Source organism: Microcaecilia unicolor, chromosome 7, assembly GCF_901765095.1.
Source record: "Microcaecilia unicolor chromosome 7, aMicUni1.1, whole genome shotgun sequence".
NCBI classification, from domain to species: domain Eukaryota; kingdom Metazoa; phylum Chordata; class Amphibia; order Gymnophiona; family Siphonopidae; genus Microcaecilia; species Microcaecilia unicolor.
Genome location: NC_044037.1, coordinates 145,131,470 through 145,146,661, shown reverse-complemented (window position 1 = coordinate 145,146,661; position 15,192 = coordinate 145,131,470). Strand labels below are relative to the sequence as shown.

General features: G+C 47.5%; 1 protein-coding gene across 1 annotated transcript in view; it reads left to right on the top strand.

The window, feature by feature from the left end:
• The window catches only part of COL6A3 (collagen type VI alpha 3 chain), a 722,910-nt gene that overhangs the window by 512,066 nt on the left and 195,652 nt on the right, over positions 1-15,192 (top strand). The window contains 2 exon segments of the mRNA XM_030209050.1: positions 12,573-12,608; positions 13,249-13,311. Coding sequence (XP_030064910.1) covers positions 12,573-12,608; positions 13,249-13,311 — 99 coding nt within the window.

Here is a 15,192-nt window from a genome sequence, read left to right as displayed (position 1 = left end):
GGTAGATACCACTATCTTTATTATCACACTTTACTACTACTACTTGACATTTCTTGACTTTATCAATTAATCGCATGAGAGGTCCATTATTGACATTCAGGCTGTCCGTCGGCTGTCTCGAGCCCAGGCGTCAAACAAACAGTCGCGAACTCTGGAACAACACAAGTCCTTGGCTTATTGTCATCGAACGGCAGCAGGACACAGACCCCCCAAGCAGGACTGGACTAACAAGCTTGACTTGGCTGGAACCAGATGCTGGGACGGACTTGGCTTAGCAGGAACAGGATTCAGGATGCTGGAACCAGGTTCAGGATACTCAAACAAGCTGGACGGGAACAGGATTCAGGCTGCTGGGACAAACTTGACAGGAACGGGAGCTGAAAGCAAACAGAGCAGAAACGAGCAAGCAGGGGACTGGAGCTGGAGACAACCAGGACAGACACAAGCAGGATACAAAACTAGCCCTCACAGACAAACAACAAGACTAAGGCCGAGGCTAAGGTACAGGGGGACCTGAACGAGCAAGGCAGGCTAGGCAGGACCCAGAACTGATCTACACAGGCAAACAACATAACTAAGCCTGAAGCTAAGATAGAGGGGGACAAGGACAAGCAAGGCTGACTAGGCAGGACACAAAGCTGAAACAATAGAACGTAGCAGTAACACTGGAGCAAAAAGGTAACCTAATACAAAATTAAAGTTCCAGTAACAATTGGCATGCTTATTAGAAAATGAAGAAAAAGCCCTCAGAAACCGTGGGTAAAATACCCAGGGTTTAGTGTGCTGTTATGTAAACGTTTATAACACACACCACGATTCGATCATTGGGCTAAAAAAAACTTCATTCTGTAGTGAGCTTGCAATTTTATAGCTTTTTTAATACTATATTATTATTGTTATTTTTTAATTATTTTCTAATACATTCTTATTCTTTCCCACGTTGGAATAATCAATTCAAATATCCAATCACCAAAATGTGGCAGTAAGGCATAGAGTATTGCGCTACTTAGCTTTGGAATCAGGCACTCTTCATTGTCCGTTCTACGGGAACCCGTTTCGCCTAGAAACGTGGCTTCTTCAGGAACGGAGTGCTTTAGAAGTACTAAAACATAAGACATTAGATAAAATTATTATCGTGGAAAAAGAATCTAAAGTACAAATGATATATTATGTGCCATTTGTACTTTAGATTCTTTTTCCACGATAATAATTTTATCTAATGTCACGAACGGACAATGAAGAGTGTCTGATTCTAAAGCTAAGTAGCGCAATACTCTATGCCTTACTGCCACATTTTGGTGATTGGATATTTGAATTGATTATTCCAACGTGGGAAAGAATAAGAATGTATTAGAAAATAATTAAAAAATAACAATAATAATATAGTATAAAAAAGCTATAAAATTGCAAGCTCACTACAGAATGAAGTTTTTTTAGCCCAATGATCGAATCGTGGTGTGTGTTATAAAAGTTTACATAACCGCACACTAAACCCTGGGTATTTTACCCACGGTTTCTGAGGGCTTTTTCTTCATTTTCTAATAAGCACGCCAATTGTTACTGGAACTTTAATTTTGTATTAGGACACAAAGCTGACCTACACAGACAAACAAAACTACAGCTGAAGGCTGAACCTAGCACACAGGCAGACCGACTGGAACAGAAGCAGAAGTGCCCACAGGCACGCAGACTATGAACGAGGCAGAAGTGCTACACTTCCTTATAGACAGGACAGAGGCAGGAAATACACAGAACTCAAGGTGAGGCTTGACACACACGGGGGAGAAACAACACAGACAGTAACCAGCACGGCAGCTGCCCTTGGGACAAAGGGTGAATCAGAGAGGGATCACAACCACAGTTGGGACACTGGTTGTAGGGTCGTCTTCTTCATTGCACGGGAGCTGAAATGAAAGACAGACAACAACAACACTAGACAACACAAAAGAGAGAGAGAGTCTTTGAGTCTTTGGTCTTCATGGGAGGATGGCGACTCTCTGTGCTTGTGCTTCTTCGGGTGGTCCAGGAAGCGAAATCTTGGTGGTGGATCATACGGGCCATTCATTGTTGGGTGCGCTGTTGCAGCTGGGTGGAGACCCAAAAGGTGAATTCCCAGCTTAGGCCAAGGCGGCGTTGAAATGAGGGTGTGTCCTCACCCAAATCTAGGTCCTTCAGGTCTCTGGTACGGTCCACTGAAGGGAATGACTCATCTTTACTGAATTCTGTACTCATTATGTTCAGGAACACTTTCTTTTATGGAGAAGGCAGGTTTGTCTCCATCTTCAGTGGTCTGGAACACTGAGCTTCCCAGGTGTTCTCCTAGGTCTGCTGGAGAGACTGTTTTGTAGAGCGTTGGGACAATGCTCTGTTTCTTCTGGGCGGGAGCTTTTTTGGTGGTTAAGTGGTTGGTCCATGGCTCGAACAAGGAAGAGTGCCCGCTGTCTAGGACATTGGTGTGAAATACCTTGACATTTGACTTTTTTGTTCGCTTGAGGCAGGCATCGCCTACTGTTGTCCAACCCAAGTTGGGTGGGTGTGCATAGGGAGCACTGCGTGGGCTCTTGCATGATTCACGGATGTCCAGGGGTTCTGGTACATCTCTGACCGGCAAGCGCGAGATGTCAGCATCTGGATTCAAGTGTGCAAGTTGATCAGTTGTGGGCCTCAGGTAGGGGTGATTCCGGGCAGCCTTGTCATCTGGTATCGGGTCGCGTTCAGCCCATGGGGGTAACTGTGGCGTGGTGTCGCCATTCACAGCCTCTATCGTGTAATCACTCGCTGCTTGCCCTGCTGTCTGTATGGCCCTTGCACAAGTTTTGATGCTGTCTGGGGAGTAGGTTTGGTCGGTGTCGAACAGGTCATGGCGCTCTGATCTTGCGAGAGGCCTGTTGCTCTGCTCATCTATGACAACGTACGTTTTGGCTGTTTTGTCACGTCGTCCTTCAAGGTGCACTTCGGTCAAGCATGTCTTGGTACGGCATCTACCATCGCGGTTTCCTTCACACACCTTCGTGCATCTCGGAGTGGCTTGGAATGTTGGTGCCTTCTCCTCCTCCGTCTCCCCGCCATGATTCAACGCAGGGTTAGAACTCGGTTTGGCATCATCTGAGCATAGACGCTCTGGTCGTTGCCATGTTCTGTACCCTTGATAGGTACTTTGCCATTTTTGGCAGGATGATCTGAATTCAGTTCTTCTACACGTGCGGCTGTTTCCTTTCTCAGCCCGTGCAGCATCGTGTGCTTCTCTTGCTTAGGAGTAAGCTTCATACTTGCATTGGCATCCTCGGAATCGGATTTCCCCATCCTGTGGCGCTTAGGGCGGTCATTGGACTGGGTAAGCTCTGCTCTCCCCAGATCTTTGCTGGTCAGATACTCTGCTGGCTCATCTCTTGCTGTGGCTTCAAGTCAAGCAGCTGACATCACTGCCAGTTGGTTGGCTTGCGCCTTTCCGACACCTGATGCGGAGTGTGGCTGTCCAGCTCCCTCTGGTTTAGACCAAGGGAGTTCAGCCGATATTCTGCTTGAGAGCAACTGCTCCGGTCTCTTTTGCTTCCGCCCTGTGCGAGGGCTTAGACTTTGCGATGAGCGTTCTAGCTCGTTTCCCTTTTGCTTCCGCCCTATGTGAGGGCTCAGACTCTGCGGTGAGTGTTCTTGCTCATGTCTCTCCTGCCCCCAGTCTGCGTGAAGGCTCGGACTCTGCGGTGAGTGTTCTTGCTCATTTCCCTTTTGCTTCCGCCCTGTGTGAGGGCTCAGACTCTGCGGCGAGCGTTCTTGCTCGTGTCTCTCTTGCCCCCAGTCTGCGTGAAGGCTCGGACTCTGCGGTGAGCATTCTTGCTCGTTTCCCTTTTGCTTCCGCCCTGTGCGAGGGCTCAGACTTTGCGGTGAGCGTTCTTGCTCATGTCTCTCCTGCCCCCAGTCTGTGTGAAGGCTCAGACTCTGTTGCTGAGATGGAGCGTCTCCATTAGCGCATCTTTCTGGAGCGAGTGCATCCGTGCATCCGTGTGCATGCTTGCATGTGAGTCACTGTCGTACGAGCTTGCCTCCGTAGTGTGCTCTGCTTTAGGTTCATTCATCTCGGGTGCGTTAAACTCTGATGAAAGTAGATCAGGTTCCTCAGTATATGAGGGCTCTTCTGACTCGAGTTGCTTTAATGCGCTAGTAGGTGATGGGGTGTGTGCCATCGCATGAGTTTTGGCTCGAGGAGCGTAGTCTTCAGAGGCAAGGCGGCTGAGTCGGTTCTTTCCTTGGTTCTGACCCATGGCAGCTTCTAAGACCTTGGCCTTTGCCTCAAGTGCTGCTACCTCTCTCTCGTGTTGGAGTGCTTCCATCATGATGTCCAGCTCAGCAATTTTATATGCAGCCTCAGCATTTCTATGTGCAGCCTCGGCCTCTCTATGTGCTTCTTCGGCCTCTAGCGCAGCTCGTTTTAACTTCAGGGCGGTTTCTTGTTCAATGAGGGCCCTCATTTGGAAGGCTGCCTCGCTGGTTTTCGAATGGTTGGAGCGATTTGTTGTACATGACCTGGAGGATCTTGCGTCATTGTCTGCCCCTGCTTTTGCAGCGCTATGTATATTTTCTTCCACTTCCTCCCAGCGCTCGATTAGTTTCTCACTGTACTTTTCCTGCTTTGCTTGATAACTTTCCAGGAATTTCTGGGTTAACTGGCAAGTTCTTCTGCCTTTGAACCCTGCGCTGCCCTCTGGCTGTTTCTGCGTGCCTGGTGCAGGGGACACTTCATCTGGTCCTGTTTGTAAGGCATTAAGTTCTGCCATCCTGACTGGTTTGCTTCTCTGTCTTTATTAAATGAAAAGTCAGCTCTTGTGTGCAAGGGGGCTGGGGATGTAAGGATTACTCAGTATGAAGCTGTGCTGAAAATGTGCTAGTGGCTTCTCTCTCTCTCTGTGCTGGGTCAGGGAGCAGTTTGCTTCTCAAGGTGCTGAAATCAACTGGATCAGGTTTCACTGTTAGGTTACTGGGCAAAGAAGGAGGGAGGGGGGACTGGAGGGAGTAGCTCTGAGTCAGGGTCCTTGCTTCAAGCAGTAGCCCAGCAACTGATTGCTTCCCGCCTTCTTGCCCAAAGACCTTCAGGGCTCAGATTTCTGAGGCTGGAGGGAGAGGGGAGGGGGCCTTCCAAGTGTCTTCAGTGATTACAGAGGTGCGATATTCAAACAAAGAGCTAGCTGCACATTCTTTGGCTCACTCTGATGTCTTGCTTCAAAGTTTCTAATAGATCTGCCACAGCCAGTTTAATTCCTTCTATCTCTTAAACTTCTTATGCTTGCTAAAGGTTAAATGTTCATAGGTTTCTCAATACAAAAATAGTTTCTCCTTCTGATTTCGCTCTGGCTGTCTTTGATCCCTGATGACCCAGAGGGGAGGGGGGGGGCTGCTCTCAAGCAGGAAGAATACTTAGAAACACAATAGAAGGGCACTTAATTCAATCACCCTTAGGAATGCGGTCAGGGCTGGCTAGCCCAGCTTCTGGTCTGAGTTTAGAACTCCAGTCTTCTGCTTTCTCACAACTAAGTTCTTCTGATAAATGCTTTTAAACTTTAAAGTCCAATGTTGCTTTCTTTAGCTGCAAGTTCACTTAAATGCATTTCAATCAACATAGGCAGTGCAAGCAGAGTCACTGATTTCTTTAAACACAGTGCTGATGGCTATTTCAAAGGTATATCCTGCTTGAGCTTTCTCCAATAGCTATTTAGTCTTAACTCTGGATTTTTACTGTTCCGGTCACTGAGGCTTGTTACATGAAGCTCAATGCCGTGCAGTATAACCCTGGCACATCAAATCACCTGACGTCTCTATTATTTTTATGAAGTCTCTTTTATTGAATAAATCACAGATAATTTACTCACAGATAGATGTTAAGGATACAGAGACTTCTTAATCTGGAGGCTGTGGGGAGTGGAGATCTGAAGAGAGGTAGTTGTATTGCAGATGGGGAGGGTAGTTGAACAGGTAGAAATAGTCCAAAGCTGGGTGACTGGAATGTGCAATATCTCATTTGGAAGGAGATATTCTCAGGGTAAAAATCCAGGTTCTTTACAGGGAGTTCTCAGCAGGACAGAGCTGTCTGGAGAAGATGGTGTTAGCTCCATGTCCCTGGCTAGATGGTATTGGAATGCCTTGTGGCTGAAAGGACAAAGAGGTATTGGGGCTTTCCACAGGCTCAGGGAGGAGCAGATAGAGGCCAATGGGAACAGAGCCTGCCATCGGGTAGCAAGGGGTAGTCCTAGAGATAGGAGGGAAAGGTCATACCTGGCTGACCTCTGAGGACAGATAGTAAGACTGAACAGGAAGTGACAGCAGGAAGACAAAAGAGCCAAGCTCGGCAGAGAGAGAGAGAGATAGAGAGAGAAGGTCTGGGCAGCCTCACAACCAGTGGTAACAGTTCTTACACAACCAAACAAGTGTGGTTGCACTGCCTGTGAACTACATTACCCACAGTGCATTGCTCATGTATTTTTTGCAGTGAGAAACTGCAGCAATGATAGTCCTTGAAACTGAGAACAACAGTAAAAGCATTACACACATTTTAGGATCACGTTATAAACTAGTGCGAGGCTGTCGGAGGACAGAACAGGCATTGAGGTCAGAGACATCAGCATCGGGAACCTCAGTAAGCATGGCTGCTTTGAGACCTTTTAGATACTGAGAGCAGTGAGGCGTCAAGTGGGTCTCCACCTGTCTTGAGTACTCCTACTGTGCAGGCCCCCTGGGACTGTCCATCATCAGACCCAACCCTGAGGTGATGTAAGGATTCAATATCGTCCTCGTCGGCACCGAGGAGCCTGGGTGACGTGTTTCGGGCAAAGGCCAAGAAGCACCATCATCAGTCACCCTCGATACATGGTGCTGGGAGCTCCGGGGTGTCGAGGGATCCGGCACCCAAGAAGCATCGGTGCCAGAAGGACCACTCTCCCTACATTCAGGAGGTGCTGATGCCTGCGGTGTGACCTCCAATGCCGGTGCCACTTGCGGCCCCGGTATCGACTGCCACTCAAGCTGGTACCCCCTCGGCGTCGGTGGAGGAAGCTTCGCCGGAGTCGAGGTGGGAGCCAGTTTCTTGACACCGCTGTCAAGGACATGGCTCCTTGGCATCAAGGCAGGTTCAGTCTCAGACATCCCATAGGGAGATTCTGTCCAACACTGAGGAGGAGCACTCATGGGAATCAGAGGAGGATCCCAGATACTTTTCCTCAGATGAGTCTTATGAGAATCCCTCTGAGCCCTCTCCACCACCTGAAAGGAGACAGTCTATGTCAGAGAGCCTTTCTTTCCCATCTTTTGTAAAGGAAATGACTGACGCTATTCCATTTCCTTTGGTGGTGGAAGATGAGCCCAGGGCCAAGATGCTCGAGGTTCTGGAGTAAACATCTTCTCCTAAGGAGGCTGTGACGGCTCCTCTCCATGAGGTGCTCAAGGAGTTCCTTGTCAGGAACTGGGCATTCACTCTGTTGGCCCCTGTCGTGCCCAAGAAGATTGACACTCAGTATCGGATCCACAGTGAGCCTGGGTTTGTAAGGCCTCAGTTGCCTCACGATTCCTTGGTGGTGGAATCCGCTCTCAAAAGAGCCAGGAGTACTAGGGACTATGCCTCAGCTCCCCCAGGCAGAGAAGCTAGAACCCTGGATTCTTTGGGAGGAAGATGTACCAGGCCTCAATGCTGATCTCCCGTATACAGTCATACCAGCTCTTCACGAGTGTTTACTTGTGGAACTCGGTGAGACAGCTGTCAGACTTGGTCCATACGCTCCCTCCGGAGCAGGCTGAACCTTTTTCATCAGTTGGTCAAGCAGCAGAAGGCATGTCGCACTTACGACACTTTTGATGTGGCATCCAGGATCTCTGCTCAAAGTATAGCATTTTGCAGACTCTCATGGCTGCGTGTTTTTGACTTGGAACATTTTGTTCAGCAGAGGTTAGTGGATGCCCCTTGCCAGGGGGATAACCTTTTTGGACAGAAGGTTGAGGAGATCACAGACCAGATCAAGAAACACACTGATACCATCTCTTCTCTCTCCCATTGGGCGCCTTCTGCATCTACCTCCTCATCTAGGAGGTTTTACACCAAGCCACGAAGCAGTCCTTACTACTAGGCTTACTACTGTTCCAGGCTTCAGGCCCATGGCAGACTAGCGTCAGATGCCTTCCTCCTGAATTGGGGGACAGGCCTTCTATATTCCTATCCTCCAATACCTCCAGTAGGAAAGTCTTTGTTGAAACTCAAGCAAGACAACAGAACCATGATTCTGATCATGCCGTATTGGCCGTGGTAGATATGGTTCCCTCTTCTTCTGGAATTATTGTCTGAAGAACCACGGAGATTGGAGTGTTTTCATCATGCAGAACGAGGGGTCGCTTCCACATTCCAAGTCTCTGGCTCTCACAGCTTGGATGTTGAGAGCCTAGAATTTGGGTCTTTTGGAGGGTGTCTCCCGGGTCTTGCTGGCTTCCAGGAAATATTCCACTAAGAGGTGCTACTCTTTTAAATGGAGGAGGTTTGCCATCTGGTGTGAGAGCAAGGCCCTATATCCCCTTGCTTGCCCTACGCAGACCCTGCCTGAATACCTTCTACACTTATCAGAGTCTGGTCTCCAGACCAACTCAGTAAGGGTTCACCTAAGTGCAATTACTGCTTATCAACGTGTAGAGGGTAAGCCCATCTATGGATAGCCTCTAGTTGTTCGCTTTTGTCAAAACCCCCTGTCAAACCTCCACCTGTGTCATGGGATCTCAATGTCGTTCTCACTCAGCTGATGAAAGCTCCTTTTGAACCTCTGAATTCCTGCCATCTGAAGTACTTGACCTGGAAGGTTGTTTTCTTGGTGGTGGTTACTTCAGCTTGTAGGGCCAGTGAGCTTCAGGCCTTAGTAGTGGATGCACCCTATACTAAGTTTCATCTCAACAGAGTAGTCCTCTGAATGCACCCTAAGTTTCTGCCAAAGGTTTTGTCGGAGTTCCATCTGAACCAGTCGATTGTCTTGCCAACATTCTTTCCCCAACCTCATGCCCATCCTGGTGAAAGCAGCTTGCACACCCTGGATTGCAAGATAGCATTGGCCTACTACATGGAGCGGAAAAGGCTCCACAGACAGTCCGCCCAGCTTTTTGTTTCTTTTGATCCCAACAGGATGGGAGTCACCATTGGGAAACGCACCATATCCAACTGGCTGGCAGATTGCATTTCCTTCATTTATGTCCAGGTTGAGCTGGCCTTAGAGGGTCATGCCACAGCTCATAATGTCAGAGCCATGGCTGTTTCGGTAGCCCACTTGAAGTCAGCCTCCATTGAAGAGATTTGCAAGGCTGAAACGTGGTCTTCCGTCCATACATTGACATCAGCCTTGAGCAGGATACCCTACATGACAGTCGATTTGGATAGTCAGTGTTGCAGAATCTGTTTGGGGTCTAGAATCCAACTCCACCCTCCTAGGCCCGTTTTATTCAGTTCCAGGCTTCACTCTTACTCAGTTGTATGTAGTTTCAGGTTAATCTGTGTTATGTCCTCACCATTGTGAGTCCCAATTAACCATTGTTTATTGTTTTGGGTGAGCCTGGATGCTAGGGATTCCCTACTTGTGAGAATATTGGAGCCTGCTTGTCCTCGGAGAAAGCAAAGATACTTACCTGTAGCAGGTATTCTCCGAGCACACCAGGCTTCATATTCTCACAATCCCACCCACCTTCCCTTGGAGTTGTCTCCTTAGTTATTTTCATTTTGTTTTTTGCTTTAATATTGAATTGAGGAGACCGCGTTCACGTGGCGGGTTGGAAGGCACACACACATGTGCAGTGGAGCGCGGCTCATGCTTCACAAAGGTCTGATTTTTTACTTTGGCATAAATGCCAAACCGGGCAACGTGGATCGGCATCTACCCACTTGTGAGTATATGAAGCCTGCTGTCCTCAGAGAATACCTGCTACGGGTAAGTATCTTCGCTTTCTGTGCTGGGTTATTTTCATCAACTATTGACATTTAGGCACCTGCAATTACACCAGTCATAGACCTGGTGTAATTGTGATCGTGTAAATGAGGCAGATATGCGCGTAACTTGCACATATAAGTTACACAAGAAAGTGGGAGCCCTGCCCAAGGCCCACTCATATTTACACTCCTTTTGCATTTATGCACTTGGCCACGTGTACACGCCGTTACAGAATAGTGCTTAGGCATCCTGCTGGCACTATTGCAGGTCAGTGACAAGAAAATAAGCAATGAATTCCAGAGTTTAATTACATTCCTAGTGAATAAATATTTTCTTCAATTTGTTTTAAACTTACTACTTAGTAGTTTCATTATGTGCTAGTATTCTAAGCATTTACCCTCACAATGAATGTACAAATATGGGCACCCAGTTATAGAATTGCCCGTTACATGTCATGCCACTGCATTGACTGTTAATGTGGGCCTGGACTGACAGTACTTGCTAATACCAAGGTTAACTGCATAATATGATTTAATGAATGGTCCCCTAAATGTGTCTGCATAATTTGTACTTTATATATGTCCAGGCAGCTGAAGGGGGGCCAAATAGCTCCTGTACAATTGAAAATCAAATGTATACTTGCAGTTTTATTTATTTTATTTATTTATTTGTTACATTTGTATCCCACATTTTCCCACCTATTTGCAGGCTCAATGTGGCTTACATAGCGCCGGAGAGATGTTTACAGGCTCCGGGGTGAACAAATACAAAGAGATGTTGTGGTAGGATAGGTTCATGTGTAAGGTCCACATAAAAGATTCGTTCAGCGGAAGCGTTGTGTAGTATCCATTTCGGTCTTTTAATTATGTTGGATCAGTAGGATATGCCTTTTTAAACAAGTGAGTTTTTAGTGTTTTTCTGAAGTTTATGTGGTCGTACATGGTTTTCAGGGCTTTTGGCAGTGCGTTCCATAGTTGTGCGCTGATATAAGAAAAGCTGGATGTGTAGGTAGATTTATATTTGAGTCCACTGCATCGTGGGTAGTGTAGATTTAAGTACGAGTGTGTTGATTTAGACGTATTTCTGATTGGTAGGTCAATTTTAAGTCAGTCATGCATCCCGGTGCATCACCGTAGATAATTTTGTGAGTCATTGTACAGATTTTGAAGGCTATCCAGCTTATTTTCAAAAGAGAAGGATGCCCATCTTTCGACACAAATCAGGAGATGGGCGTCCTTCTCTCAGGGGCGCCAGAGTCGGCATAATCGAAAGCCAATTTTGGGCGTCCCCAACTGCTTTCCGTCGCCGGGACAGCCGAAGTTCCCAGGGGCGTGTTGGAAGGGTAGCTAAGGCGGGACAGGGGCGTGCCGGGACGTGGTTAAGAGATGGGTACCCTCGGCCGATAATGGAAAAAAGGACATCCATGGCGAGAATTTGGTCCACTTTATTTGGTCCCTTTTTTTTCAGGTCCAAGTCCCAAAAAAGTGCCCGAACTGACCAGATGACCACCGGATGGAATCGGGGATCACCTCCCCTGACTCCCCCAGTGGTCACTAACCCCCTCCCACCCTCAAAAAACACAACTTTAAAAACTTTTTTTGCCAGCCTCTATGCCAGCCTCAAATGTCATACTCAGGTCCATGACAGCAGTATACAGGTCCCTGGAGCAGTTTTAGTGGGTGGTGGACTTCAGGCAGGTGGACCCAGGCCCATCCCCCCCTACCTGTTCCACTTGTGGTGGAAAATGGGAGCCCTCCAAAACCCAGCCGAAATCCACTGTACCCACATGTAGGTGCCCCCCTTCCCCCCTTAGGGCTACGGTAGTGGTGTATAGCTGTGGGGAGTGGGTTCGGGGGGAGTTTCGAGGGGCTCAGCACCCAAGGTAAGGGAGCTATGTACCTGGGAGCAATTTGCAAAGTCCACTGTAGTGCCCCCTAGGGTGCCTGATTGGTGTCCTGGCATGTGAGGGGGACCAGTGTACTACAAATCCTGGCCCCTCCCATGACCAAATGCCTTGGATTTATTCGTTTTTGAGATGGGCGCCATCGGTTTCCATTATGGGGGAAAATCAAGGGCGCCCATCTTTAAATCCGGCAATCTCAGCATTTAGGTCGCGATTTGGGCGCCCCCCCCAACCGTATTATCGAAATGAAAGATGGATGCCCATCTCGTTTTGAAAATACGGTTGGCCCCGCCCCTTCGTGGCACCGTCCTCGAAGATGGGCGCCCTTAGAGATGGGCGTCCCCGATCGAAAATGCGCCTCCACTCGTTCTTTGATTGGAAGCCAGTGGAATTTTTCGCGGAGGGGTTTCGCACTTTCAAATTTCGTTTTTACTTTCCCAACCTCAAGATTCCCCTAAGAAGTATGCATGCTATGGAAGTAAAAATATTTTATTCTGGTAAATTGCTATTTTCGTCAAATCTTCATGCGCTTTTATTTCATTCCTTGTTTTCCCATTTTCTTCAACATGTATTTTGGTCTTAGAAAAGTGTAAAAAGACTTGAATGCACTAGGATAGAAGTTTAAACCATGGAGTTAAATTGCTAGTATATGTTTGCATACACTTTTATTCTGATTCTTACTTCTCATGCTTAGATATTCTTACAAATCTAATCATTTATTTTTTTTATTTCAGGGAGAAATGGGTTTCCCTGGATATTCAGGACCAAAGGTAAGAAAGTAATTTTACAGCACAGATTTAAGTGTGTTAATGCACCCGACAGGGCAATTTTCAAAACCAGTTACACCAGAGCTCCCCAAACTGTGACCTAGATAGTGACCTGCCTTTGGGGTCACTATCTAGGTGGGCTCTCCATAGGTGTATCATTATTCTGCATCTTCAGGGAGTCACACAATTTTATTAGACCGCAGTAATGGGATCACAACTACACAAAGATTGGGAAGCACTTGTATCATTAAATGGCTGCATACCTATGTAAATCATCTAAAAATTATGCTCCTTCCCATGAGAAGAATTACATTCATTTTGAAACAACATGCATAAATTTATCTCAGATGTGTCAAAACATTCCTGAGGGTAGGGTTAGAGTGGGAAATATTATATCAAGCATAGTTTTGAATATGAATGTGGATGTATTCATAGAGACAAAATAGGTACAAAATTCTGGGTAATTTTTCCCTAGGCTGTTTTTAAGGGGAAAGAACCTACTTCTTTGAGAACTGGTACAAAATCTGCATGCTAAAGTACTGACAGATTTTGTAAGCAACCACATTGTTCTGTACGTTGCACCTAGTAGGTTTTATACACTGCCAGTCTTGTGATTGAGATGGTAACTTTCTTTCCTTTAAAGGGTGCAAGTGGCGATCGGTCAGGAGATGGAGAACCAGGACCAAAGGGGAATAGAGGTCGAAGGGTAAGTTTTTCTTTGTTAAATTTGTCTTGATTATAGGGTTACATGCATAGGTGTCGGAAGGGGAGGAGGGGAGCCACAAGTGCCTTGGCACTCTTAAAATTTTCCTTTCCTGTCTTTCTCCTCGTGAGATGTTAATTTTTATTTCCTTGCTTTCCTGGGGCAGTGACTCTGCCATCTGGATAAGAGGGGTTGCCTGGCTGTCAGCGTGGGGCCTTGAGCATCTGCACATGCTCCAGGCCAGCCAGCTTCCATCTCTTGAGCATGCTCAGATGTACAAGGTTTCAAACCAGATGGCTGTGCAATGCCTCTTATCTTGATGGTAGAGTCTCCATCAGGGGAAAGCAAGGTAAAAACATAAACACCTTGTGACAGCAGCAGGGAAGGAGAGAAACGCTGAAGAGAGGGGAGAGAAGGAGAAACATGCTGAAGATGAGGGATGGGGGAGGAGAGAAACGCTGGAGACCATGGAGGGGAGGGAAGGTGAGAGATCCTGAAGGGGGGAAGTGGGGAAAGAAGGAGAGAGATGCTGAAGAGGGGAGAGTGGAAGGATTGTAGAGAGATGCTGGAGACCATGGTGGGGGGGGGGGGGGGGGGGAGGGAAGAAGAGAGATGCTGAAGAGGGAGGGAAGAAAGAAAGGAGAGGGATAGTGAAGACTATGGGGGAAGGGAATAGGGAATGAAAAAATGCTGGACACTTTTTGGGAGGGAGGTTGAGTGGAAGGGAAGGAAGAAGATAGATACTAGATATCATGGGGGAAATATGGGATGGTAGGGAAAGGGTAGGAGTGGGGCTGGGGTACAGCTAGGGTTGGGGCCCAACTGCATATTTCTTCCAGCATTCTCTGTGGTAATCCACTTAGGGCCTCTGCTCCAGGTGACCAGAGCTCCCACTGGCCACCTACCAGGTGCTGTGGAGTTATTGCTGTCCATCTGCGTATTCCTCCCGGCATTCTCCTGGGTGACTCCCAGGTCCACCCCAATCCACATGGGGCTTCTGCTCTAGGTGCCAAGCACGGTTATGCATGCAAAACATTTTATCTCTAGAGGTTCTTATTTTCCTTTCTCCTATTTCCAGTGGCTCCAGTACAGTGTCTCTTCTTGATACTGACTTTCCCAATCTCTTTCTCCATCTGAAACCACTGCCTACCTCAGGACCACATTACCCACCTTCTGCTTTCATACACTTCACCATCCCTTTTGTCTTCTCCCTTATTCTCAGCTCTCAAACTTCAACATTTTCTTCCTTTCATTGAACCATCTCCAGTGCATCTAATGTTTGTCACTGTCATCATGCCTCTCCTATTCTTCTCCATACTCTCATGCTCTCTGCTGGAGATATCAGTCCCAATCCTGGTCCTCCAAATCAGCTGTCACCCTAATCATGCAGGTCACACCACAATCTAGCTTATTTTCGAAAGGGAAGGACGCCCTTCTTCTGACACAAATCGGGAGATGGGCGTCCTTCTCCCGAGGTCGCCCAAATCGGCATAATCGAAAGCCGATTTTCTTTGCGTACTCAACTGCTTTCCGTCGCAGAGACGACCAAAGTTCACGGGGGGGGGGGGGGGGGGGTGTCGGCAGTGTACCGAAGGCGGGACGGGGATGTGGTTAAGAGATGGGCGTCCTTGGCCGATAATGGAAAAAAGAAGGGCGTCCCTGACGAGCATTTGGTCGACTTTACTTGGTCCCTTTTTTTCACAACCAAGCCTCGAAAAGGTGTCCGAACTGACCAGATGACCACTGGAGGGAATCGGGGATGACCTCCCCTTACTCCCCCAGTAGTCACCAACCCCCTCCCACCCTAAAAAAGATTTAAACATTTTCTTCAGCCTCTATGCCAGCCTCAAATGTCGTACCCAACTCCATCACAGCAGTATGCAG